Source organism: Macaca thibetana, chromosome 13, assembly GCF_024542745.1.
Source record: "Macaca thibetana thibetana isolate TM-01 chromosome 13, ASM2454274v1, whole genome shotgun sequence".
NCBI classification, from domain to species: domain Eukaryota; kingdom Metazoa; phylum Chordata; class Mammalia; order Primates; family Cercopithecidae; genus Macaca; species Macaca thibetana.
Window position 1 is genome coordinate 53,217,500 of NC_065590.1, and position 27,803 is coordinate 53,245,302.

General features: G+C 38.3%; 3 protein-coding genes across 8 annotated transcripts in view; 1 reads left to right on the top strand and 2 right to left on the bottom strand.

Moving 5' to 3' along the window:
- ACYP2 (acylphosphatase 2) overlaps positions 1-27,803 on the bottom strand; it is a 914,175-nt gene that overhangs the window by 573,817 nt on the left and 312,555 nt on the right. The gene's annotated exons all lie outside the window — the stretch shown is intronic.
- Positions 1-27,803, top strand: part of ASB3 (ankyrin repeat and SOCS box containing 3) — a 188,975-nt gene that overhangs the window by 113,396 nt on the left and 47,776 nt on the right. For all 6 annotated transcript variants that reach the window (XM_050753754.1, XM_050753756.1, XM_050753757.1 and 3 more), the window contains 4 exons: positions 10,526-10,638; positions 11,248-11,383; positions 23,702-23,879; positions 26,408-26,605. In XM_050753754.1, coding sequence (XP_050609711.1) covers positions 10,526-10,638; positions 11,248-11,383; positions 23,702-23,879; positions 26,408-26,605 — 625 coding nt within the window. The remainder of the gene's footprint in view (positions 1-10,525; positions 10,639-11,247; positions 11,384-23,701; positions 23,880-26,407; positions 26,606-27,803) is intronic.
- The window catches only part of CHAC2 (ChaC glutathione specific gamma-glutamylcyclotransferase 2), a 709,760-nt gene that overhangs the window by 35,865 nt on the left and 646,092 nt on the right, over positions 1-27,803 (bottom strand). The window lies entirely within an intron of this gene.

The following is a 27,803-nucleotide window of genomic DNA, read 5'->3' on the forward strand; positions in this document are numbered from 1 at the left end:
CCATCAGTATGCATCTTTAAGATTGTTAGCCACTGGGCAGACGTGAAGAAATTTATAAAACAGAAATGTAACTTTTTATTATAATTTTTTAAAAATTCTATATATCAATAAAATACTACATTTCAGACTAAAGATTCAGGGCCAAGACATTGTAGGAATCTATCTGATTCCTTAGAGAGTGGTTTGAAATTATGTTTCTGGGCCCGGCGCGGTGGCTCACGCCTGTAATCCCAGCACTTTGGGAGGCCGAGGTGAGTGGATCACGAGGTCAGGAGATTGAGACCATCCTGGCTAACACGGTGAAACCCCGTCTCTACTAAAAATACAAAAAACTAGCCGGGCGCGGTGGCGGGCGCCTGTAGTCCCAGCTACTGGGAGGCTGAGGCAGGAGAATGGCGTGAACCCGGGAGGCGGAGCTTGCAGTGAGCCGAGATGGCGCCACCGCACTCCAGCCTGGGCGACAAAGTAAGACTCCTTCTCAAAAAAAAAAAAAAAGAAAAGAAAAAAAGAAATTATGTTTCTGTACTTGATGGGAAAGCCTCATTTTATAACCATTCTGATCATGAACTTTAGTTATGAAATAAATAAGTGGATAGTCCTACTTTGCTAGTAACATTCTTGCAATAGTGGAAGATTCTACATCTTTGCCGTTCACATTGCCAGAGTGAAGGGATGCAATTAACATATATCATCAACTGGAATTGCGATGGTACTTTAATTGTTCTGCTCTCTTGGGTATGCATAAAGTGCTGGAAAAACATAAACTTGAGGATACCAGAATAAATGGACAACACTGGAAAAAAAATATCTGTCACAGCAATGGAGTTTCTTTTCTAGTGCCACCAGATGTCAGTATGAACACAGGACCAGAGAAATACTGCAGGAGATAAATGTTCCTATGAATGTTCTTTTTTGCTTCATAAAAGAGGTGGGGAAAAAAGTTTTACATAAACTAGGTATACAATGAAAAAATCATTTTACTGTTCAATTGTATAGAAAAATGAAATGTATAATAGAGAACAGAGTACATGTAGAACTCAAAAAAGTAGAGATACAATTAAAAATTCATATATAATTCAAATGTAAAATTGAATATATAGATGATCTCTGCAGAGCCAGCCAGCCTGCTGCTATAACTGGAGGAGATGGACAGCCCGTGGTTAAACTGTTCGTTACAGACTTACTGACCATGTTATTTTTTAGAATTGTTGTCAAAATCTGAGCCTCAAAATGAAAGACTAGGCTGGGTGTGATGGCTTATGCCTATAATCTCAACATTTTGGGAGGTTGAGGGGGGAGGATCACTTGATCCCATGAGTTCAAGACCAGCCTAGGCAACATAGCAAGACCTTGTCTGTACAAAAAATGGAAAATTAGGCATGTGGGTGGTGCATGCCTGTAATCCCAGCTACTCACGAGTTTGAGGTGGGAGCATCGCTTGAGCCCAGGAAGTTGAGGCTGCAGTGAGCCGTCAATGTGTCACTCTCCTCCATCGTGGGCGACAGAGCAAGACCCTATCTTGAGAACAAAACAAAACAAACAAAAATATGGAAGAGTATATTTTCTAACTAGATATAAAACTCACCTCACTGTAATTTTCATTTGGTACAGAATTGTGTTTATAATTGTAATTTGTACAGAATTGTTATAGTAATTCCGTAGAACTCAACAGTCACATTAAGCATTTTTCTAAAAGAGCATTCAGTAATATAATTACATTTTTAAAAAGCGCCTTAAAAAATTATTCTTTAATGAATGCTGTATTAAACAATGATGATTGTTTACTATTTCTAGTTAGATTTAGTACTTACATGTGTGTATAGGTCTACCATATTTCTCCTAGATGAGAATCCCGTTTTGAGTTCTTGCCTTCATGAAATCTTCTCATGAGGCTTTGCTTTTAACTGTATTCAATATGTTACGTGACACAACTGAGTTGATTTTGGTCAAAAGTTTTGTGTGGGTCAAAGGCTGCTTCTAGTTTCTCAATTTCTTGTTTTTAAAAATATTTGGTTACCTAAGATATGTTTTCCCAGATTGCTTCATTTTTCCTCTAATTTAGGAAATAGAAAAAGGTGTTTTTTCAAAACCAGAAAATGTCTGCCTAGAAATTATTGCCGGAAATGTTCTCATGCCATTCTTGCTTTCTTAAGCATTTAAAATTAGAGATTTCTTCCATACTATATTATGTGATCTGTTGTGGGAAAAGCAGTGTTCCTACCCTCAGAGGTTCTGGCTTTTCTCTTCTACTGTCTCACTTGGAGTCTTACCTGTTTGCATCGAAGAAGGGAAAGTCTTTCTCTCATCTCTCTGTGTACTTCAGACACGTGGAGCTCTGCCTTCCCAGTGGGGTCTTTTATTTCATCCTTAATCTTTTTCCTTGGTCTCTGGTCCCTATTGATACCATTTTAATACCAGATACTATGATTCTGCTTTCTTTTTCTTTCCAGGAACCCACAGCACTTTTCTAGCTTCTAGAATTACACATTTTCTTTCTCTCTTTGACACTTACTCCAAGACCTGCAATTGATTGACTGGCTGTCTGTTTCCAATGCTAAACGTGTGTCTTGAAGACAGGTATGCCTAATATTCTAGGTTAAATTTCAGTTCAATTCAGTTCTAATCTCTAGACCAGTGCTACCCAATAGAACTTGGAATTGTCCTATATCTACATTGTCCCTTATGATAGTCACTAGCCACATGGGGCTCTTGAGCACTTGAAGTTTGTCTGGTTTGATTGAAGGACTCACATTTTATTTTTATTCCATTTTAATTAATTCAGATTTAAATTTAAACAGCCAAATGAAGCTTGTGTCTTCTATATTCAAGAGCAGTTCTGGATAGTAGCAGAATGAGTGCAGTTCTTCATACATCCTTAACCGAACAATAGTCCTGTTTTATTTTTGAAATAGTTATTTCCTTTACCCTAACATGTGGTCCTAGATAGGTCTCACATAAAAAGGTGAAGGAGCAAAGAAACACCAGCTTAGCCAACCAGTTTTGCTTATCAATAGGATAGTAAAAGTCACAACTGAATTTTTCTCATTATCCTCCATTGATTAGGTGATTATCAGGCTTCTACACTATCAGACTTAGTTCCTGATATCATGGGCTTACAATTTAATTGAGGATATTATAATAACCAGAATTCAAGATAGGCTGTAATAAATACCATAAGAGGTGTAAAGTATATGAAGGTTGGTTCTGTCCTAATTACTGTGTTATTATTCTGCCGTGGATTTACCTATTTCTTGTCTCTTCTTTCTCTCCCTGTTTCTTTAGGTTTTAAGTCATTTTTCAATTAATATACAAAATGTGACTTTAATATTACTGAGTGAATAGGACAGTGTTCAGTTTGATTTTTATTCTGATGTGTTTTAAAAAATTCAGGGTATACTATATGCACATTAGGAAGTGTTTTTGAAATTTTCATTTTGGAATTCCCTTCTGAATTTGTGGCAGTCTTTTTTTTTTTCTTTCCTTTTTTAAAATGTCATGGACAATTTCATACGTACACAAAAGCGTGGAGACATCCTTCCCCTTCCTCTCACAAGTACCTAGGATTGATCTCCATTCTTTTGGAACAGTATGGTCTCATCACTCTGACTCAGCCAGAAGTCTTAGGAGTTCCATGGCCCCTCAGTAGTGTTTTACCTCTAATTATTTTCCCATGTTTTAAAAATAATTTATCTTTTTATTGATTTAAGGAGTTCTTAATTTTAACGTGGTCCAATTTATCACTATTTACCTTTATGTTTATTGCTTTTAATATAAAGATTAAAAATTATTTTTCTATTCCAAGGTCAGTTTATAGATTTTTCCTTTCTGCTTTTTTTTTTTTTTCCTAGAAGCTTTGTTGTTCCCAGATCCCAGATTGGATCTTTTGTTGTTCCCAGATTGGATCTGGGAATTTAATTCCCAATCCATATGAAATTGATTATTGTGTATTGTGTGGGACAGGGATCAAGGTATTTTTTTCCCTGTATGGATATTCAGTGGACCCCAAACCATTGTCACCTTTGTCATAAAAGTGACCATTTGTTGGGGGTATCTGTTTTTGCAGTTTCAGTTTTATTAGTCTCTTTCTCTATCCTGTACCAATACCATGCTACCTTAATTATTCCAGCTTTATTAGTTTTGATATCTGGGTGTTTGAGTCCTCTTGCTTTATTCTACATGATTGTTTTGGCATAATTTGGCTCTTTACATTCCCATCTATATGAATCAGTTTGTTTTTTTTTTTTTTCCAACTATTAAGACAATACCCGTAGCACCTTTGGGTGTTTTGATTGGGCTCACATTGAATCTTTAGATTGATTTGGGGAGAATTGATATTTTTATAATAGTGAATCATTATATCCATGAACATGGTGTATTCTACTTTTTTTTTTTTTTTTTAGATCTTTGCTTTTCTCAGTAGTATTTTGTAGTTTTCAGTATAGAGGTTTTGCATGTTTTATTAAATTCATGCCTCCAGTTCTGTGTTAAGCGCGTCGATTTTAAGGGGCTGATAGAATGTCTGGATGGAAATATTTGGCAGATACTTGGAAATTTGGTTCTGGACCATGACGGAAAGTTCAGTTAGGAGCAATCATTCACCTGGAGATGAATTTGCTCAGTGACGTTTCAGAATTGAACAAATTCACTAATAGAGAACATGCATAGGCCGGGCATGGTGGCTCACATCTGGAATCCCAGCACTTTGGTAGGCTGAGGCGGGCTGATCAGTCGAGGTCAGGAGTTCGAGACCAGCCTGGCTAACATGGTGAAACCCCATTTCTACTAAAAGTACAAAATTTATCTGGGCATGGAGGCATATGTCTGTACCAGCAACTAGGGAGGCTGAGGCAGGAGAATTGCTTGAACCTGGGAGGTGGAGGTTGCAGTGAGCTGAGATCACACCACTGCACTCCAGCCTAGGCAACAGAACAAGACTCCATCTCAAAAAAAAAAAAAAAAAAAAGAACATGTACAAAGTAAAGGAAAAAAAATAGAGTTTGAAGACAGAATCCTGGTGAGTCATCACATTTCTAGACTAGCAGGATAGAAAAAGTAAACCAAGAAGAATGAGTTGTTACAGAAAGTTGTAACACTACAACAGTGCTGTTAACATGGAGAAAAAAGTTTATATTAGAAAAATATGGGGAATTTAATGCCAGAGACAGTAGGAACTGAATAGGAGGTTCAAGGCTGATTCAAATCATTGAATTTAATGATTATTTTCTTGGGAAGAGCTTCACATGAATTATGGCAGTAGAATTTACATGATAGTTATTGATTAAGTGATTAAAAGGTCCATGGAGGCAGGTATTTTTGTCTGTTATTCACTTCTATGTCTCTAGTACCTGGAATATTACCTGGTACATAGTAGACACTAAGTAGAATTTGTTGAATGAATGAATGAGTGATTGGTGGGAAAATGTGATCATTGAATGTAGACTCATTAAGAGTAGTCTTTGGGGGAAGTTTAGTGGTAAAAACAGAAAGTGAGAGAAAACGGTAGATTGGAAGATATTTTGTTTGTTTGTTTTATTTTTAGGGAAAGAAAAACCTAAATTAGATTGCAGGTTGAACAGTAGAGCCCAACAGAGATGGAATAATGAGAGAAAATTGGAGAAGAGACAATATGAGGAGCAAACTCCAAAGTGGAGTGTTGGGAGCAGGCCCCCCAAAATCTGGCCATAAACTGGCCCCCAAACTGGCCATAAACAAAATCTCTGCAGCACTGTGACATGTTTGTGATGGCCCTAATGCCCACGCTGGAAGGTTGTGTGGGTTTACTTCAGTGAGGGCAGGGGACACCTGGCCCACCTGGAGTGGAAAACCGCTTAAAGGCATTCTTAAACCTCTGTGCCTTAAGGATATACTCCTGCTAGTTAAGGACATACTCCTGCTAGTTAAGGATAACTAGCCCAACCCAGCCCTTTATTTCCACCCATCCCTTTGTTTCCCATAAGGAATACTTTTAGTTAATCTATAATCTATAGAAACAATGCTTATCACTGGCTTGCTGTTAATAAATACATGAGTAAATCTCTGTTCAAGGCTCTCAGCTCTGAAGGCTGTGAGACCCCTGATTTCCCACTCCACACCTCTATATTTCTGTGTGTGTGTCTTTAATTCCTCTAGCGCTGCTGGGTTAGGGTCTCCCCGATTGAGCTGGTCTCGGCAGTGGAGAAGGTGGGAGGCCAAGGCGGGCAGATTATATGAGGTCAGGAGTTCAAGACCAGCCTGGCCAAAATGGAGAAACCCCATCTCTACTAAAAATACAAAAATTAGCTGGGCTTGGTGGCACATGCCGGTAGTCCCAGCTACTTGGGAGGCTGAGGCAGGAGAATCGCTCGTACCCGGGGGACAGAGGTTGCTATGAGCCGAAATAGTGCCACTGCACTCTAGCTTGGGTGACAGAATGAGAATCCATCTTTAAAAAAAAAAAAAAAAAAAAAAAAAAAAAAGCGGAGAAGGTATGGGATCGAGGGAAAGGACACAGATGAAACTCTGAAAAGGTGGAAGCCTGCTTCTTCTTATGAGATATGGAAAAAGTAACAAATCAAGTTTCTACACAGAATATAATGTAAAATATCATTGTGTAGTTCATTTCTGTTAGCATCATTGTTTCAATTGGGTAGGGTTAATTTGCTGTTGCTGACATGTATCATTTTTCTCTATATCTAGATAGCTCTCAAGGCAGAAGCACTCTTTTTATACTTTGATATCCTTCTCTATCCTTCCCCTTTCATCTGTATTCCCACTATCTCCATGGAATTCACAGGTACTCAATGTTTATAGATACTTGAGTGGTTGACTCTGTTCTTAGAAAAGATTGCAAAGCCTGTTTTATTTGCTAGGTAGTTTCTAAACATGCTCTTATATTTGGTTTTCTCAGTAGGCTTGAGAAAGTATGTCTGTGTATGTATGTATGTGTAAAGTAATGACCTCCTTTTTGAAAGCAAACCATTCAGCCCATCCTATTTGATAATTCCATTTTAATAGACAAAGTGAATGCTCCTCTTCCAAAGCGGAGGCTTTGGTAGTAAATCTGAGCTCTAAATACACTTTTCTAAACCACGATTTCTCAACTGATAACTATTAAATTTGCTTTATTTTGAAATAATTAACAAGGGCTGTGAAAATAATATTTTTCTGCTCATGTGTAGGTTTTACTTTTGTCGTTGGGAAATGTTTTTAATAGTTGCAGATATCAGATTTCTTAATGTATTTATGATATTAAAAGTGAAAACATACTATTGCATCATGAGGTTAAAAAAATGAAAATTTTGGCTTGGTGTGGTGGCTCATGCCTGTAATCCCAGCACTTTGGGAGGCTGAGGTGGGCGGGTCACGAGATCAGGAGATCAAGAGCATCCTGGCTAACACGGTGAAACGCCATCTCTACTAAAAATGCAAAAACAAAAACAAAAACAAAAAATCAGCTGGGCATGGTGGCGGACGCCTATAGTCCCAGCTGCTTGGGAGGCTGAGGCAGGAGAATGGCATGAACCCAGGAGGCGGAGTGTGCAGTGAGCCGAGATTGGGCCACTGCACTCCAGCCTGGGCGACAGAGCGAAAGTGCATCTCAAAAAAAAAAAAAAAAAAAAAAAAAAAAATTTCCTGTATCTATATTGTATTTAATAATCAATACACATTTTTTTGACTTGAATTTTTATAAGGTCAGCCTAACTCCTGGAAAACAAACTTATCTTCACTCTCCTTCATATATCACTGCTGACAACCTGATAATCTTCAAGTCATGGACTGGCTATAGAATGATTTTTGCTAACAATCACTGATAATGATGTATGAATTTGATATGAAACAGATTTTTTTCCTTTTGTGACCTCCACCTGAAATTATTACTGTTACTTTCAGACTTTATTTTTTTATATGGTAATTTCATTTGTAATTTCTTTATTTTTCTTTTTTTGAAATTTTCAGTTATTTTTAAAAAACTGTTGTGGGGCTGGGTGTGGTGGCTCATGCCTATAATCCCAGCACTTTGGGAGGCTGAGGCAGGTGGATCACGTGAGGCCAGGAGTTCGAGACCAACTTGGCCAACATGGTGAAACCTTGTATCTACTAAAAATACCAAAATTAGCCAGACATGGTGGTGCACGCCTGTAATCCCAGCTACTCAGGAGGCTGAGGCAGGAGAATCACGTGCAACCCGGGACGGGGAGGTTACAGTAAGTCAAGATTGCACCACTGCATTCTAGCCTAGGTGACAGAGTGAGACTCTGTCTCAAAATAAAACAAAACAAACTGTTGTGGGGGCCGAGTGTGGTGGCTCACGCTTGTAATCCCAGCATTTTGGGAGGCCGAGGCAGGTGGATCACCTGAGGTCAGGAGTTCAAGACCACCCTGGCTAACATGGTGAGACACCGTCTCTACAAAAATACCAAAAATTAGCCAAGCATGATGGCGGGTGTCTATAATCCCAGCTACTCAGGAGGCTGAGGTGGGAGAATTGCTTGAACCTGGGAGGCAGAGGTTGCAGTGAACTGAGATTGCACTATTGCACTCCAGCCTGGGCGACAGAGCGAGACTCCATCCCCAAAAAAAGACAAAAAAACCCCCCCAAAAAGCCCAAAAAACTGTTGTGGGTAAGGTCAGTGTATATATTTATGGGGTACCTGCAAGCCACCCCAAATTAGATTGACTTTAGATCATTTATACAGAAATTGCTTAGCTTGAAAAACTGTTTTCTCTATGGTAAATGCTTTTGAATATTAACTTAGTTATGTTAGATTCCTACCTCAGTGGTACTATCACAGCCATTGGTTACATTTCTGAAACCCTTCAGAGTAAGAGTATTTGTTTTTGTTTTTGTTTTTGTTTTTGAGATGGAGTCTCGCTCTGTTACCCAGGCTGGAGTACACTGCCGCAATCTCGGCTCACTGCAACCTCCACCTCCCAGGTTCAAACAATTCTCCTGCCTCAGCCTCCCGAGTAGCTAGGAATACAGGTGCTTGCCACCACACCCGGCTAATTTTTTGTATTTTTAGTAGAGACGGGTTTTCACGGTGTTAGCCAGGATGGTCTTGATCTCCTGACCTCGTGATCCACCCACCTTGGCCTCCCAAAGTGCTGGGATTACAGGTGTGAGCCACCACACCCGGTGGATAATTTTTTATTAAAGAACTTCTGAGAGTCTTATGGAGAAATAAGCTTTGGTGTAAATTCAATATATAAAACTAGTAGAATATCAGTGGCGTGTTACTCATCTTCAGTAGTAATGAGGACACTTATCATTTCTTGCTTTACACTTTTAAGGATATTTATATTCCCATTGTTTCATGTATATTAACATTTTCTAATGTGACTCATTATCCAAATGTGCCTTTCTAATTTTGTGACTGAGAAGTGTTGATTCCCACTTCCTGCCTCCTACTATAGTAGGAGATACAGAATAACTGTATGTTTGAAATGAAAAAAAAAATCTTATTCTTCAAATCTTTTTTCCTGCGAATCAAAACCACAATGAGCTACCATCTCACAGCAGTCAGAATGGCTGGTATTAAAAAGTAAAAAAATAACAGGTGCTGGCGAGGTTGAGGAGAAAAAGGAACATGTGTACACTGTTGATGGGAGTGTACATTAATTCAACCATTGTGGAAGGCTGTATAGTGATTCCTCAGAGAGCTGAAAACAACTGCCATTTGACCCAGCAATCCCGTTACTGGGTATATACCCAAAGGAATAGAAATCATTTTACCATAAAGATACATGCACATGTATGTTCATTGCAGCACCATTCACAATCGCCAAGATATGAAATCAACTTAAATCTTCTTTCCCATATCCAAGCACGTTAGCCAGACCTTCTTATACACATCTTACCTTTCTTTCTTATAAATATTACTATTTCTCGATTTTAAGTTTCTGAACTTAAAATTTAAGGATGTCACTCAGTAGCCTTACACATAACAACATTCACAATATACCTAATTTGCTAATGATGTGTGTATGTGTTTGTACTTATTTTATAAAGCACTTTATAATTCTATTTTGGCATTCTGTTTTTCATTAATGTCGTGCTTAAATTCCTCCATAATTAGTGCCAAAAAAAAAAAAAACAAAAAACTAAGATGAAGAACTTGCTTTTTCATTTTGTCAGTGACTCTTTTTATTTATGATCAAATGTAGTAATAACAAACCTTTCAGTCCTTTTGAGATTGCTTTTCCAGACTGGTACTGTTGATTCTGAATTGTCCATCTTATATCCTCCCAGTTTCATTTTAACAAACTAGAACTAGGCTGTTTCCATTTCCAGAGAGAATAAACGTTTGCTTCTTGCTTCCAGTTCCTCTGTGTCTTTTAACATGCTGTTGAAAATAATTTTGTGTGTGTTCAGAAAGACTTAGATATATGTTAATAGATTTGGGCTAAGCAAATTGTGATAAATGTTTAGGAATAATGAGAGCATTGTGGTTCTGAGGTGAATAAGTGATGAGAACATCACCAAAGTGTCCAGTCCTACAAACATGCCTTTTTGCTGACATTAATTTTTCTAACTGCTGTATTGCAGCTGTTGAAAATGGACAGATAGATGTGTTAAAGCTGTTGCTTCAACATGGAGCAAATGTTAATGGATCCCATTCTATGTGTGGATGGAACTCCTTGCACCAGGCTTCTTTTCAGGTAACCTCTGAATTTATTATCTCATTTCCATGTAAATTGTGTGTTTTAGCCTCTTAAAATGACAGTCCTATGCAGTTTTTGCTTTCTGCTTGCCTGTGATTTATGATGGTTAGTGCAGTACAGAAAAGGCAGTCTAAATGCTAATGATGATTCTGAATAAACCAACTTCTGTAGTAGCTGTAGAAGCTTTGGGCTATAGGGATTATCTACATTTTAAAAATGTTGATGGCATGTTTAAGAAACCGTCAGTTATTTGGGATATAAATTGATGAAGAGCAATGGGTTATTTTATTTAGAATAGTGTGTTTAGAAATTGTGATGGCTCCTTAGTGCTTGGGTTAGCAAGCTAATTTTGCAGGATTCTATAAGGTTTATAATTCCTAGAGATCAGTGTTTCATGTTTACATTTATTGAGTTAACTGGAAGTATAGGATAATCTGATTGTTTGGCCAATTTCTTTCCAACCAATACAGCAGTATACTGTTTTGTTTTTTTCTTCAAGTTATCCTTTAGTGAGAGGATAAAAAAGAAAAAAAAACACAATAAGAAAAAAGATACCTTTTATTTTCTTTGTTTTTTTCTTATTTAAAATGTGAATCTGTGCTTTAGGAAAATGCTGAGATCATAAAATTGCTTCTTAAAAAAGGAGCAAACAAGGAATGCCAGGATGACTTTGGAATCACACCTTTATTTGTGGCTGCTCAATATGGCAAGCTAGAAAGCTTGAGCATACTTATTTCATCTGGTAAGATTATCCATTAGCCTTTGTACTGTTAAGATCATGAGCTTTAAACTTTATATTTCCTAGAGGAATAATTCTTGACTCAAATATAAATCAGGTTGTGAAATTTATGGTTTATATAAGTGGTAAATAAGAGTAAATAAAAGTTGATTTATAAACCTGGTTATTCAGTGTCTATTACTGACAATGCAATGCACAGCTACTAATTTATCTGAGTAGGAGCATAATGATCTGTCACTGAAGCAGGTTTATTGGCAAGTTGAATGACGGGGCTGTCCTTTCCTGTAGGGAATTGAGCAGTTTCAGCTTTCTAGGGTGTAAGACTAGTTTAGGCTTAATTACCTTATTAGATGGCTATTTTGTGTATTAAGGCCTTGAGGTGTATGTTTTGTTAATTTTGTCATTATTTAAATGGGTTTATTTCAAAGCAAGTTTACACTTTATTATGTTAATAGTAGCATAACCTGCTAAAGGTTTTTCTTTGACAACCCTTCCACATTCAGCATTGCCAGGGAAGTTGGTGTTCAGGTGGCATTCTTACTCTAAGTCACAGTTTTGTGACCAGAAATGTTTATTATGTAGGGGCTTTTAAATCTCTCCCAAACACCAGATATGTGCTTCACAGTGCTAACTTGATGAAGCGTGAATCACGGTAGCCTAGGCAATTAAAAAAAAAATACCTGGACTTTTTTTGTCCAGGCACGGTTGCTCATGCCTGTAATCCCAGCCCTTTGGGAGGCCGAGGTGAGCAGATCACTTGAGGTCAGGAGTTTGAGACCAGCCTGGCCAACATGGCGAAACCCCATCTCTACTGAAAATACAAAAATTAGCTGGACATGGTGGCATGCACCTGTAATCCCAGCTACTAGCGAAGCTGAAACACTAGAATTGCTTGAACCTAGGAGGCAGAGGTTGCAGTGAGCCAAGATTGCACCACTGCACTCCAGCGTGGGCGACAGAGCGAGACTGTGTCTCAAGAAAAAAAAAGAAAGAAAGAAAGAAAATCTAGGCTTTTTATGAACTTCCTTCAAATAGATCATACAAAGTTTGTTTGTTTGCTTGTTTATTGATTAATTGAGGCCAGGCCTTGCTCCATCACCCAGGCTGGAGTATAGTGGTATGATCACAGCTCATTGTAACCTTAAACTCCTGGCCTCAAGTGATTTTCCCACTTTAGCCTACCAAATAGCTGCGACTACAGTTGCATTTCACCATGCCCAGCTAATTAAAAAACCTTTTTTTTTTTTTTTAAGACATGGGGTCTTGCTGTGTTGCCCAAGTGGGTCTCAATCTCCCAACCTCAAGTGATCCTCCTGCCTCAGCCTCCCAAAATGCTGGGATTACACTGTGAGCCACTATGCCTGCCCAGCAATCCACAGTTTATTTAAACAGCAGGGCACATATTTTCTTATTTTTGCTTTCTTTTACAAACCTTGAAACACTTAAGTCAGAGTAGGAAGTAAAAGAAACAAATATTCATTAAGTGCCAATTTAAGGCATCTGTTATAATGAGTCTATAAATCTTACAGTTAAGAGGAATCCCCAGAATAATCTCTTCAAACATAATCATTTTTAGATTAAGAGTCCAGACCGTGAATGTTTAAGTGCCTTTTCAAAGATCTAGACTCTTGTTTCCTGGCAGAATCAGGGCTTGGACCCAGGCCTTCTGACTTCTGATCTTCCTTCTACTACATCATACTTTCCAGAGGACTATCCTAATTCAGTTTATGACTTGCAGTCCCATAAGTTACAATTATTAGTGTTTAGGCCGGGTACGGTGGCTCACGTCTGTAATCCCAGCACTTTGGGAGGCTGAGGCGGGCAGATTGCCTGAGGTCAGGAGCTTGAGACGATCCTGGCCAACATGGTGAAACCTTGTCTCTACTGAAAATATAAAAATTAGCCAGGTGTGGTGGCACACACCTGTCCTTGCTACTGGGGAGCCTGAGGCAGGAGAATTGCTTGAACCCATGAGGCGGAGGTTGTAGTGAGCCGAGATCACAATACCGCACTCCAGTCGGGGCGACAGAGTGAGACTCCATCTCAAAAAAAAAAAAAGAAAGAAAAAAAAAAATATGTGTGTGTGTGTGTATATATATGTGTATGTGTGTGTGTATATATATATATATGTTTAGTTAATATTTAGATTAAATAGGCCAGGTGCGGTGGCTCATGCCTGTAATCCCAACACTTTGGGAGGCCAAGGCAGGCGGATTGCCTGAGCTCAGGAGTTTGCAGCCAGCCTGGGCAACATGGTGAAGCCCTGTCTCTATTAAAACACAAAAAATTAGCCAGGTGTAGCGGTGTGCACCTGTAGTCCCAGCTACTTAGGAGGCTGAGGCAGGAGAATTGCTTAAACCCAGTAGGTGGAGGTTGCAGCGAGCCTAGATCTCGCGACTGCACTCCAGCCTGGGTGACAGAGTGAGACTCCGTCCCCCCCCCAAAAATTTTTTTTTTAAATTAAATAGATTAAACTGCACCTTAATGTCTCTCCTCATGTCAGGTCTGTTATCTTGTCGCCTGGAGCTCTGAGCTCCTGTTTTGTTTTGCTTTGTTCTTTTTATTTCTTTTCTCTGAATTGTTCTAAATAATCAGTTGAAAAGGTATGTAGGTATGTTTATCATGTAACCATACATGTTTCCAACCCCCAGTACTTTCCTTTCAGTGACTTGTCTGTCATTTTTCCAACTTTTTCACCAGTAGTCTTTAAAGAAATTGGTTCCTTATTCTTTCTGATACTTTGAAATTGTCACTCACAATAACGCATTGATTAAAAAAAAAAGTTAAGGTTTCTTTCTTGACTTAGTCCCTTTTCAGTTATAGTGTTTACTTCTTTCTGAAACTGACAGTGGGTAAAACATCTCCCTCATATAAATCATGAAGGTTCTAGTTTCTAGCATTTGGAATTTCTGAAGGATCTATAGACTCTTTAATTTACCGTTTGTGTTCTATGTAGTTTTTGTGTACATAAAACTTTGGTCTATTCAAGGTGCATTTATGGAATATTCTTTTAAATAGAAGATAGTCCTTTCCCTCTTGATGATGATCTTTCCACCGAGATGTATTCTAGAAATTTAAAAAACTCTCATGGTCATGTAACAACATCATATTTAGCATATTTAATACATTATTTGCCAACAAGAAAAGTTTGGGGATGTTGGCCGGGCACGGTGGCTCAAGCCTGTAATCCCAGCACTTTGGGAGGCCGAGATGGGCAGATCACGAGGTCAGGAGATCGAGAGACGATCCCGGCTAACACGGTGAAACCCCGTCTCTACTAAAAAATACAAAAAAAAAAAATAGCCGGGCGAGGTGGCGGGCGCCTGTAGTCCCAGCTACTCGGGAGGCTGAGGCAGGAGAATGGCGTAAACCCGGGAGGCGAAGCTTGCAGTGAGCTGAGATCCGGCCACTGCACTCCAGCCTGGGTGACAGAGCAAGACTCCGTCTCAAAAAAAAAAAAAAAAAGAAAAGTTTGGGGATGACTGCTATTTTCACAATCTTCACAAAAACTGAGGTCAGGTTTTAAAAATCTTTATACAATGATGTATACATAATTTAATTAGATTTATGATTTTATTTTATTTTTTATAATTTCAACTTTTATTTCAGATTCAGAGGGTACACATGCAGGTTTGTTACATAGGTGTATTGCATGATGCTGATGCTGAGGTTTGGGATATGAGTGATCTCATACCCTAGATAGTGGGCATAGTACCCAACAGTTAGCTTTTGAGCCCTTGCCCTGTTCCCTGCCTCCCTTCTCTATTAGTCCCCAGTATCTGTTGTTGCTATCTTTATGTCCACGAGTACCCAGTGTTTAGCCTCCACTTATAAGTGAGAACATGCAGTATTTGGTTTTCTGTTAATTTGTTAATTCACTTAGAATAATGGCCTCCAGCTGCATCCATGTTGCTAAAGGGACATGATTTTATTCTTTTCTATGACTGCGTAGTATTCCGTGGTGTATATCTACTGTGTTTTCTTTATCCAATCCACCAGGTATCCATTGATGGGCACCTAGGTTGATTCCATGTCTTTGCTATTGTGAGTGGTGCTGTGATGAACGTGCAAGTGCATGTGTATTTTTGGTAGAATGATTTATTTTCTTTTGGATATATACCCAGTGATAAATTGCTGGGTCGAATGGTAGTTTTGATTTAAGCTATTTGAGAAATTTCCAAACTGCTTTCCACTATGGCTGAACTAATTTACATTCCCACCAACAATGTATAAGTGTTCCCCTTTGTCTTCAACCTCTCTAGCATCTGTTGTTTTTTGACTTTTTAGTAATAGCCATTCTGACTGGTATGATGTTATGTCTCATTGTGGTTTTGATTTGCATTTCTTTGGTGATTGGTGATGTTGAGCAATTCTTCATGTGTTTGTTGGATGCTCATATGTCTTCTTTTGAGAAGTGTCTTTTCATGTCTTTTGCCCAATTTTTTTTTTTTTTTTGACATGGAGTCTCACTGTATCACCCAGGCTGGAGTACAGTGGCGCTATCTCTGCTCGCTGCAACCTCTGCCTCCTGGGTTCAAGCGATTCTCCTGCTTCAGCCTCCCAAGTAGCTGGGACTACAGGCATGTGCCACCATGCCTGGCTAATTTTTTGTATTTTTAGTACAGACAGGGTTTGTCCGTGTTAACCAGGATGGTCTTGGTCTCCTGACCTCGTGATCCACCCGCCTTGGCCTCCAAAGTGCTGGGATTACAGGCGTGAGCCAGTGTGCTCAGTTCTTTTGCCCAGTTTTTACTGGGATTGGTTTTTGCTTGTTGAATTGTTTAATTTCCTTATAGATTCTAGATATTAGACAAAGTTAGGATAAAGACCTTTGTCTAATGTCCAGAATCTTTAAAGATACGTAGTTAGCAAATATTTTTTCCTATTCTGTGGATTGTCTGTGGATTCTGTTGTTTTACAGAAGCTAAAGAGCTTAATTAATCTAAAGAGATTAATTAGGTCCCACTTATCAATTTTTGTTTTTGTTGCAATTGCTTTTGAGAACTTAGTCATAAGTTCTTTCTCAGGGCCAATGTCCAGAACGGTGTTTTCTCTTTTTTTTCTAACTAGGATTTTTATAGTTTGAGGTCTTACGTTTTAATATTTAATCCATCTTGAGTTGATTTTTGTATATGGTGAAAGGTAGGGGTCCAGTTTCATTCTTCTGCATATAGCTAGCCACCTATCCTAGCACCATTTATTGAATAAGGAGTCTCTAACTCATTGCTTATTTTTGTCAACTTTGTCAAAGATCAGATGGCTGTAGGTGCGTGGCTGTATTTCTGGATTCTCTATTCTATTCCATTGATCTGTGTGTCTGTTTTTGTACCAGGACTATGCTGTTTTGGTTACCTTAGCCTTAAAGTATAGTTTGAAATTGGGTAATGTGATGCCTCCAGCTTTATTCTTTTTGCTTAGGATTGCTTTGGCTATTTGTGCCATTTTTTGGTTCCATATGAATTTAAGAACATTTTTTTTCTGATTCTGTGAAAAATGGTGTTGGTAGTTTGACAGGAATAGCATTGAAGCATAAAAATGACACAATAGAATTCAGGGTCTTGGGGAAAGGATGGGAAGGGGGTGAAGGATAAAAGATCACAAACTGGTTGCAGTGTATACTGCTTGGGTGATGAGGTGAATCTCACAGATCACCACTAAAGAACTTTCTGATGTAACCAGACACCACCTGTTCCCCAATAACTTATGGAAATAAAAAACAAAAACCAAAGACTCTGACATTTAACAGGGGAAAAAATAAAAAAAGGAATAGTGTTGAATCTATAGGTTGCCTTGGGCAGCATGGGTATTTTAAAAAATGATAATTGATTTTTGCAATCCATAAGCATGGATTTTCCATTTGTTGGGGTCATCTGTGATTTCTTTCAGTAGTATTTTGTAGTTCTCCTTGTAGAGATCTCTCACCTCCTTGGTAAGATGTATTCCTAGGTTTTTAATTTTTTTTTTTTTTTGGTGGCTATTGTAAATGGAGTTGCATTCTTGATTTGGCTGTCAGCTTGAACATTATTGATGTATAGAAATGCTGCTGATTTTATACATTGATTTTGTAACCTGAAATTTTACTGAAGTTGTTTATCAGCTTCAGGAGCCTTTTTGTGGAGTCTTTAGGGTTTTCTTGGTATGGAATCATATTGTCAGAGAAGAGAGATTGTTTGACTTCTTCTTTTCCTATTTGGATGCCTTTTATTTCTTTCTCTTGCCTGATTATTCTGGCAAGGACTTCCAGTACTATGTTGAATAGGAGTGGTGAGAGTTGGTATCCTTGTCTTCTTCCAGTTCTCAGGGAGAATGCTTCCAGCTTTTGCCTCTTCAGTATGATATTGGCTGTGGGTTTGTCATAGATGATTCTTATTATTTTGAGATATGTTCCTTCAATGCCTAGTTTGTTGAGGGTTTTGTTTATTTATCATGAATAATGAAGGCTATTCTCACATCTATGGAGGTGATCATGTAGTTTTTAATTTTCTTTATGTGGTGAATCCCAATTATTAATTTGCGTATATGGAACCAACGTTGCATCTCAACAATGAAGCCTACTTGATCATGATGCATTAACTTTTTGATGTGTTGCGGGATTCGATTTGCTAGTGTTTTGTTGAGGATTTTTGTGTCTATGTTCATCAGGGATATTGGCCTGTACTTTTCTTTCTTCATTGTGTCTTTTCCAGGTTTTGGTATTAGGGCGATGCTGGCTTTGTAGAACAACTTAGGGAGGAATTCCTCCTCCTTAATTTTTGAGAATGGTTTCAGTAGAATTGGTACCCATTCTTCTTTGTATATCTGGTAGAATTCAGCTGTGAATTCATCTGGTCCAGGACTTTTTGGTTGGTAGGTTATTTTTGTTTTATTATTATGGATTCAGTTTTGGAACTTGATATTGGTCTATTTCAATTTCTTTCTGATTCAGTCTTGGGAGATTGTGTAGTTTATCCATTTCCTCTAGATTTTCTAGTTTGTGTGCATTGAGGTGTTCATAATAGTCTCTGAGGATCTTGTGTATTTCTGTAGAATCTATTGTAATGTCAACTTTGTTGTTTCAGATTGTGCTTATTTGGATCTTCACTCTTTTTTTTTTCTTTGTTAATCTAGCTAGTAGTCTATCAATTTTGTTTAACCTTTCAAAGAGCCAACTTTTGGTTTCATTGATCCTTTGTGTGGATTTTTGGGTCTCAATTTCGTTCAATTCCACTCTGATTTTAATTATTTTTTTTTCTTCTGCTAGCTTTGGGGTTAGTTTGTTCTGGTTTTTCTTGTTCTTCTAAGTGTGATATTGGATCATTAATTTGAGATCTTTCTGAGTTAGATGTTTAGCATTATAAACTTCTTAACACTTTTTGCTGCATTTTAATATGTTTTGTGTCTGTTTTTATTTATTTCAAAGAATTTTTTGATTTCTGTCATAATTTTATTGTTTACTTAAAAGCTATACAAGAGCAAGTTTGTTTTGTTGTGAGACAGAGTCTCGCTCTGTCGCCCGGCTGGAGTTCAGTGGCACCATCTCGGCTCACTGTAACCTCCACCTCTTGGGTTCAAGCAGTTCTCCTGCCTCAGCCTCTTGAGTAACTGGGACTAGAGGCGCACACCACCACGCCTGTCTAATTTTTTTTTTGTTTTTTTGTAGTTTAGTACAGATGGGGTTTCACCACATTGCCCAGGTTGGTCTCGAACTCCTGAGCTTAGGCAGTCTGCCCGCCTTGGCCTCCCAAAGTGCTAGGATTATAGGCGTGAGCCACCGCGCCCAACCAAGAGCCAAGTTAATTTCTATGTAATTGTGTGGTTTTGGAAGATCTTCTTGGTATTGATTTCTGTTTTTATTCTACTGTGTTCTGAGAGTATGGTTGGTATAATTCAGTTTGTTTGTTTATTTATTTATTTATTTGGAGACAGGGTCTTGCTCTGTACCCAGACTAGAGTGCAGTGGCATTATCTCAGCTCACTGCAACCTCTGCCTCCTGGTTCAGGTGATTCTCCTGCCTCAGCCTCCTGAGAACCTGGGATTACAGGCACGCACCACTGTGGCCAAACTAATTTTTTGTATTTTTAGTAGAGATGGGGTTTCACCATGTTGGCCAATCTGGTCGCGAACTCCTGACCTTCAAGTGATCCACCTGCCTCGGCCTCACAAATGAATCAGTTTTTTAAAATTTATTGAGATGTGCTTTTTGGCCAAGCATGTGGTCCATCTTGGAGTATGTTCTGTGTGCTGTTGAGAAGAATATATATTCTGTGGTTGATGAGTGGAGTGTTCTGTAGATATGTATTAGGTCCAATTGGTCAAATGTTGAATTTATACCCAGAATTTGTTTTTTAATTTTCTGCCTTAATGATCTATCTAATGCTGTCAATGGGATGTTGAAATCTCCCAATATTATTACTATCTCTATAGATCTCTAAGAGCTTGTTTTATGAAACTGGATGCTTTGGCGTTGGGTGTGTGTATATTTAGAATTGTTAAGTCTTGTTGAATCGAACCCTTTATCATTATGTAATTACCTTCTTTGTCCTTTTGTACTGTCATTGGTTTTTTATATATAATTTTTTCTTTGTTTTTTTAAATAGAAATGGGGTCTCACTGTGTTGCTGTGAACCCCAAATATCTGAGACAGATCTCAGTCAATTTAGGAAGTTTATTTTGCCAACGTTAAGGGCACGTGCCTGTGACACACCCTCAGGAGGTCCTGACAACATGTGCCCAAAGTGGTTGGGGCATAACTTGGTTTTATACATTTTAGGGAGGCATGAGACATCAATCAATATATATAAGATATGTATTGTTCTCTCTGGAAAAGCAGGACAACGCAAAGTGGGGAGAGTATGTCCAGGTCGTAGGTAGCTAAGAGACAAATGGTTGCCTTTTGTTTTTTTTTTGTTTTTTTTGAGTTTCTAATTAGGCTTTCCAAAGGAGGCACTCAGATATGCGCTTATCCCAGTGAGCAGAGGGATGACTTTGAATTCTGTCTGTCCTTCATCCACAGGGAAATTCCTTGTATGTATGTAACTTTTTTCTAATCTTAGTAGCTATCTTTTAGGAGTAGAATAGGAGGCAGGGTTGCACTAAGCATTTCCCAGCTTGACTTTTCCCTTTGGCTTAGTGATTGTGGGGTTCCAAGATTTATTTTCCTTTCACATTGCCCTGTCTGGTCTTGAACTCCTGAGCTCAAGTGATCCTCCTACCTTGTAAGAGTTAAAGAAAGGGGAAAGAGACACATAGGATGGCTTGGCAGTTAAAGACAGGTTTACTTTAGGTAAAACCTGAGAAGGGCTTCTGGCAGATTTTCTTTTTGTTCAGGAGTGCTTTCTCTTACAGACTGAGTACATCAGTATATATTGGTTTTAGGGTGAGGGGGCTTGTCACAAGCTTGGAATATTTATGTGTGGGGGAGAAGTTTATGGTGAAGTTGGAATGTCTCTTGGCGAAGGGGGGGTTATCTTGGGGTTGACATCTTTCCAGCAGGAAGGGGGTTATCTCGGGGCTGGCATCTTCCCAGCCAGAGTGGGGTGGCTAGCATGTCTCTGGTCGCTGAGGAGTTTGGAATGTTTCTCGTTGGAGATGTTTTTTTGGTTTACGGTCATGCTGACCTTAGCCATTTAGGCTGATGCCCTTTGGATTTAGGCAGTTTTTTATTAAGGTGAATTGGAAAATAACAGTGCTTGTGCAAGATGGGGATATTCCTGCTCTGTCACAGTTCGGCCTCTCAAAGCTCTGGGATTATAGTTGTGAGCCACTGTACCTGGCCCTGTTGTTTGATTTAAAGTCTGTTTTATCTGACATAAGAATGGTGACCCCTGGTCAGGTGCAGTGGCTCACACCTGTAATCCCAGCACTTTGGGGGGCCGAGGTGGATGGATCACAAGAACAAGAGATCAAGACCATCCTGGCCAACATGGTGAAACCCCGTCTCTATCTACCAAAAATACAAAAATTAGCTGGGCGTGTGGTGTGCGCCTGTAGTCCCAGCTACTCAGGAGGCTGAGGCAGGAGAATTGCTTGAACCCAGGAGGTAGAGGTTGCAGTAAGCCGAGATCGCACCATTGCACTCCAGCCTGGTGACAGAGCAAGACTCCATCTCAAAAATGGAAGGGGAAGGGGAAGGGGAAGGGGAAGGGAGACCCCTGACCTTTTTTGTTTTCCATTTGCTTGCTTTTTCCAACCCTTTACTTTGAGCCTGTAGATATTTTTACATGTGAGACGTGTCTCTTGAAGGCAGCAGATGAATGAGTCTTTTTTTTTCTTTCTTTCTTTCTTTCTTTCTTTCTTTCTTTCTTTCTTTCTTTCTTTCTTTCTTTCTAATCCAAATTGCAACTCTGTACCTTTTAAGCAGGATGTTTAGTAAAAGGCAAAAGATTTATATATTCTGAAGAGACCCTTTACTTCAAGGTTAATGTTGATAGGTGAGGTTTTGATCCTATTATTAAATTGGTAGATGGTTGCTTTGCCATGTCTGTTGCATGGCTGCATTATGGGGTCTTTGGGCTATGTTCTTCAGTGTGTTTTTGTGGTATCAGTGTTGTTCTTTCATTTCCATGTTTAGAAGTCCTTTAAGGATCTCTGCTAAGGCTGATCTAGTGGTAACAAATTATCTTAGTGCTTGCTTGTCTGTAAAATATTTTATTTCTCCTTCATTTGTGAAGCTTAGTTTGGTAGAATATGAAATTCTTGGTTGTAGTGTCCTTTCTTTAAGAATGCTGAAAATAGACCCCCCATCTCTCTTGCCTTGTAAAGTTTCCACTGAGAAGTCCACTGTTCCTTTTGTATGGGATCTAACTTTTTTCTCTAGCTGCCTTTAAGATTTTTTCTTTAGCGTTAACCTTCAACAGTCTGGTGTCTATATGCCATGGTGATGTTCATGTTCACAGGGAGTTCTCTGGATTGCTTCTATCTGGATATCTTCCTCTCTGGCAAGATTAGGGAAATTTTCTTAAATTACGTCCTCAAATATGTTTTCCAGATCATTTACTTTTTCTCCTTCTCTCTCAGGAATACCAATAATTCATAGATTTGGTTGCTTTACATTATCAAATATTTCTCAAAACCTTCTTCATTAAAAAAAAAATACTTTTTAATCTGACTGAGTTAGTTTGAAAGACTGATCTTCAAGCTCCAAAATTCTTTCTTCTGCTTGATCCAGTCTATTAATAAAACTTAGTTATATTTTGAAATTCCTTAAGTGAGTTTTTCAATTCCAGAAGCTCTGATTGATTCCTTTTTAAAATGTTTATCTTAAGATGCCTTCATTTCCTGAGTTGCTTTAGAAGTTTCTTTGTGTTTATTTTCAACCTTGTCTGGATCTTGTTGCGCTTCCTTGCAATCCTTGCTTTGAATTCTTTATCTGTCATTTCTGAGTTTCCATTTGGGTCAGGAGCCATTGTGGGAACACGACTGTGATCCCTCAGTGGTGTCACTACATTTAGATTTTTCACAAATCCAAAATTCTTGGGATAGTTCCTTTTCATCTGGAGACATTCACACTTCTAATTTTTGTAATTATTTTAATGCGGGCGGGATTTTTTCTTTTTCTTTCTTTCACTACAATGTTGTTGTTTTTCCCTTTCACATTTGTGATTTTAAATATCAACTCAGAAACCTGTTGAAAGAGACCCTTTTTCTCTGATTTTAGGTATTATTTATTATGCAGTGGTTATGAAGAAAGAAATGTAATAGAGAGTATAGTCAATACTAGTTTAAGGTGTAGCTCCCATATATGTCATATTTACTGATAATTTATCATAAATCTTAGCCTGAATCAATTAGTGGCATAATTTAGATTTTATCTTTTTGAACATTTGTCAGAAATATTATCCATGTTTGATAGTTTGCATTTTTTCTTTTTAAATATTTACTTATTGGGCCCCAGAATGCTTGTTGGAGGAGGGATTGGAATGAAATGTATCCTTCATTGAACAGGATTTTTGTTTTAGCTTAAAAATGAATTCTAAGATATGAATCACTTGTTTTCTTGCTGACATAAAAGCAAAACCTTTTTGTTTTTGATAGAGACAGGGTCTTACTATGTTGCCCAGGCTGGTCTCAAACACGTGGCCTCAAGCAGTCCTCTCGCCACAGCCTCCTAAATTGCTGGGATTCCAGGCATGAGCTACCCTGTCAGTTTAGCAAAGACAATTTAAATGATTACCAAGAAGTTAGCAAAGTAACTATGTTTATTTAACAACATCCAACATCCAGTGATGAGGGAAAAGCTTATTGTGCTATAAAACCCTTTTGTGGTAGTTCCTTTGAAATTTATGTTGATTTTTTTTTTTTTAATATGAGGATTATCTGTTAAATGGTTTATTTTGTATTAGGTGCAAATGTCAATTGTCAAGCCTTGGACAAAGCTACTCCCTTGTTCATTGCTGCTCAAGAGGGACACACAAAATGTGTGGAGCTTTTGCTCTCCAGTGGGGCAGATCCTGATCTTTACTGTAATGAGGACAATTGGCAGTTACCTATTCATGCAGCTGCACAAATGGGCCATACAAAGTAAGTGTTAAAACAGAAAATAAGCGTCGTCTCTTAATCAAAAGCTAATAAGGAATAAATCTGGGCTAGACCCTTCACCTCTAAGCAAAATTCTCTTCCTTACCAATCTGCTGGGTGAATAGATCTACCCCTAATCTGTCCCTCGTGCTGTCTTTTGCTCCTACTAGTCCTGGACTTTGATATTGTGAGGCAGAGTTGCTAGAGACTGGGTAGGCTCGGGGACTTTCTCAGGGTATTGACTCTTCCCATTGATTTCTCTAGTAATGGCTGTATCCACCACCTCCTCCTCCCTAGTTTTATCCCAGGCATCTTTTTAGGCATCAATCTGATGAGGCCATCCGTGTTACCTCTTTGACCCCGGAAAGCTTTTGATTTTGTGATGCCTGTTGAAGTGTATGCTAAGTAGTCCTCCCTGTCTTAAACCCTTTGACTGAACTTTTCTTGATCTAACTTCAAATTAGAGAGAGAGTAAATGGGGGTTCCAGGAATCTTAGAAGCTATATCCTGTGAGAATATGGCTGTCTATCTTAAATTGATAGTCAATAATTTTTAGAAATATATGTTTAGAATCTTTACAGCCATAATTCTACAATAATACTTTTTATAGCTGTTGTTAGTATTATCTGATTTAAAAAGTAATAGTAAAATATTCATTACTTAATTTAGTTTGTTTACGTAGTAGGAAAACAGATTCTGGAATTTGGTCATTGTGCCACTAGGTGACACAATACCTTACTATTTCATTAATATTTGTAAGCATGTTTATGTCTTGTGGGAGAGTATAATTTTTCCAGCCTATTTAAAAAAATTAAACACATTAAATTTAAGAGACATTAGACTATTTTAACAAAATGCTTAGATTTAAAAATTTGATATTTTCCCCAATTCTTGATCATTTATTTAAACATAAGTGTTAGATATTATAATCTGAGCTTTAAATGATACCAAAAGTCTCTTGGGCATTTGTTCTCAATTTTGAGAATTCTCATTGTCACTGATGATTTTCTTTATAGCCTACTTCAAAGGTAGCCCCTTTTGTGAATTAAGTTCTACTTAAATGTTATCTTAGACATACATTACATGAGGAAAAGTTACAAAGAGAAATTTACTGTTATAAAAATACTTCAGAGTAGCCCTGTCTGTCTTTTCTTAGAAAGAGGGAATTTCCTGGCTTTGTTATACAGTTTTTTTTTTTTTTTTTTTTTTTTTTTTTTTTGAGACGGAGTCTCGCTGTGTCTCCCAGGCTGGAGTGCAGTGGCGTGATCTCGGCTCACTGCAAGCTCCGCCTCCCGGGTTCATGCCATTCTCCCGCCTCAGCCTCCCGAGTAGCTGAGACTACAGGCGCCCGCCACCACGCCCGGCTAGTTTTTTGTATTTTTAGTAGAGACGGGGTTTCACCGTGTTAGCCAGGATAGTCTCGATCTCCTGACCTCGTGATCCACCCGCCTCGGCCTCCCAAAGTGCTGGGATTACAGGCTTGAGCCACCGCGCCCGGCCTGTTATACAGTTTTATTTTTAATTTTAGAAGGGTGGAATAGTCCTTTTTTCTTTCCAGTTGACTGCCAGAGGTAAGTTTACAAATAACCTAAGAACTTTTGTTTTAATTATTTTCTGAGAACTTTCTCTTCCTAGGAACCAGCTTCTTTATAAGTCTGCCTCCATAATTTAATAAGCTCACTTTTTTTCCTTTCCTTTCCTTTTTTTTTTTTTTTTTTTTTGAGACGGAGTCTCGCTCTGTCGCCCAGGCTGGAGTGCAGTGGCGCAATCTCGGCTCACTGCAAGCTCCGCCTCCCGGGTTCACGCCATTCTCCTGCCTCAGCCTCCTGAGTAGCTGGGACTACAGGCGCCCGCCACCGCGCCCGGCTAATTTTTTGTGTTTTTAGTAGAGACGGGGTTTCACCGTGGTCTCGATCTCCAGACCTTGTGATCCGCCCGCCTCGGCCTCCCAAAGTGCTGGGATTACAGGTGTGAGCCACCGCGCCTGGCCTTTTTTTCCAGATAATAGAATATTTTAGCAGAAATTATAATTTCTTCCCGATGAAAATATTAGTCTTCATGTCAATTATCATCTTTACAAATTTTTACTAATTGGACAAGAAAAACTAATTGGTACTTTAAGAAGGAAAAGAGTGCATTTTCTTGATGCTAGTTTATACTTAGAAGAATGATGTTTTAAATAATTTATTAGACCCTAAAATATCTAACATAACATTTGAATTTTGGGGAATAAGGTGGTGCCAGTAAGGTAATAAAATTAAAAGAGCACCTTTTCTGTTTACATATAGGGACGTTAATTTTGTTTCACATGTATTTAAAGACCTTTATATTAAGTGATAATAAGTGTAACATTTTAGAGTAAATATATAACATGTAATAGTTTAACGTTGTTGGTAGAAGGTACACCCTAGACAGAAATATTTCTTTAAATGAATCAGTTGGTAATTCTGAAAAAATTGTGCTTTAGAAATGTTGCCTACACTTATGCACTTATAAAAACACTAAAATCTCCTGAATTTGTGTATTTATAGAATCTTGGACTTATTAATACCACTTACTAACCGGGCCTGTGACACTGAGCTGAACAAAGTAAGCCCTGTTTACTCAGCAGTGTTTGGGGGACATGAAGATTGCCTAGAAATATTACTCCGGAATGGCTACAGCCCAGACGCCCAGGCGTGCCTTGTCTTTGGATTCAGTTCTCCCGTGTGCATGGCTTTCCAAAAGGAGTATGTATATTTGCTGTGTTTTTATTTTTATTCTTTTTTGCTGTATGGAGATATGTTTTGAAGTGACTTTCTTTCACAGTGAAACTTAGTATCTCTGTTAGTGCTAAATTGCTAGCTTGGAACACAAATAGGAAAAAACGGATCCTTCAGTCAAGCTGTAGCACAAATGAGGTGATAATATCAGATTGTTTTCCTTCCTTCCTTTGGATCTGGATTACATTTTTAGTGCAGCAATTTTAGGAAATACAATTTAAGTAGATGCAGAAATTCACTGATATTTTTGGTCTTCAAAACAATTCCAGAATTAAAAATGGGACTTTATCAAGTAAGGCAGTGACTGTTTCAGGTCATTTATCATTTAAAATTTATAAGATATGAGCCTAAAAATAAAACTTTAGTTTTATAGAAATTATTGTGTTTCTAATGTATTTGATGCATAGCATTAAAAAAAATTTTTTTTTGAGACAGAGTCTCACTCTGTGGCCCAGGCTGGAGTGCAGTGGCACCATCTTGACACTGCATCCTCCACATCCCAGGCTCAAGTGATCCTTCTACCTCAGCCTCCAGAGTAGCTGGGTCTACAGGCATACACCAACACTCCCAGCGAATGTTTTTATTTTTAGTAGAGATGAAGTTTCTCCATGTTGCCCAGGCTGGTCTTGAACTCCTGGGCTCAAGCAGTTCACTTGCCTTGGCCTCCCAAAATGCTAGGAGTACAGGTGCGAGCTACCATGCCTGGCTGTATATTATTTTTTGATGCAAGTCTGAATAGTTAAGTTTTTAAAAGCCCCCAAATTAATTATTTTTCTAAACTGTCATAATTCTGTGAAATAGAGTAAGTGAAGAATTACTGCTGCCTTGTTAGTGTCTGGCCAGTAACTTTGTCTATAACACTCTTACGGTTTTAAAACACTGAGAATAAAGCCATGTGTAAGAAAAGCCATATTGAGTAATATCTGATCATCTAGTAATGGAATAAGTTGTGAAGATAGATGCTATTGTGTTTAATGACACAGAAGAGGTTGCAGGCATACCTCAAATTGTATTGGCCTTCAATTCACTATTATGGATCTCTATTTAATTTAAGTAGTTATCAAGAAATTATTTACTAAGCTTTTCAGCCTTTACTGTCTCTTAACATTTGCCATGTAAAATTAGTAGTTCACTATATTTGTTTGAAGTTTAAGCTTATACATTT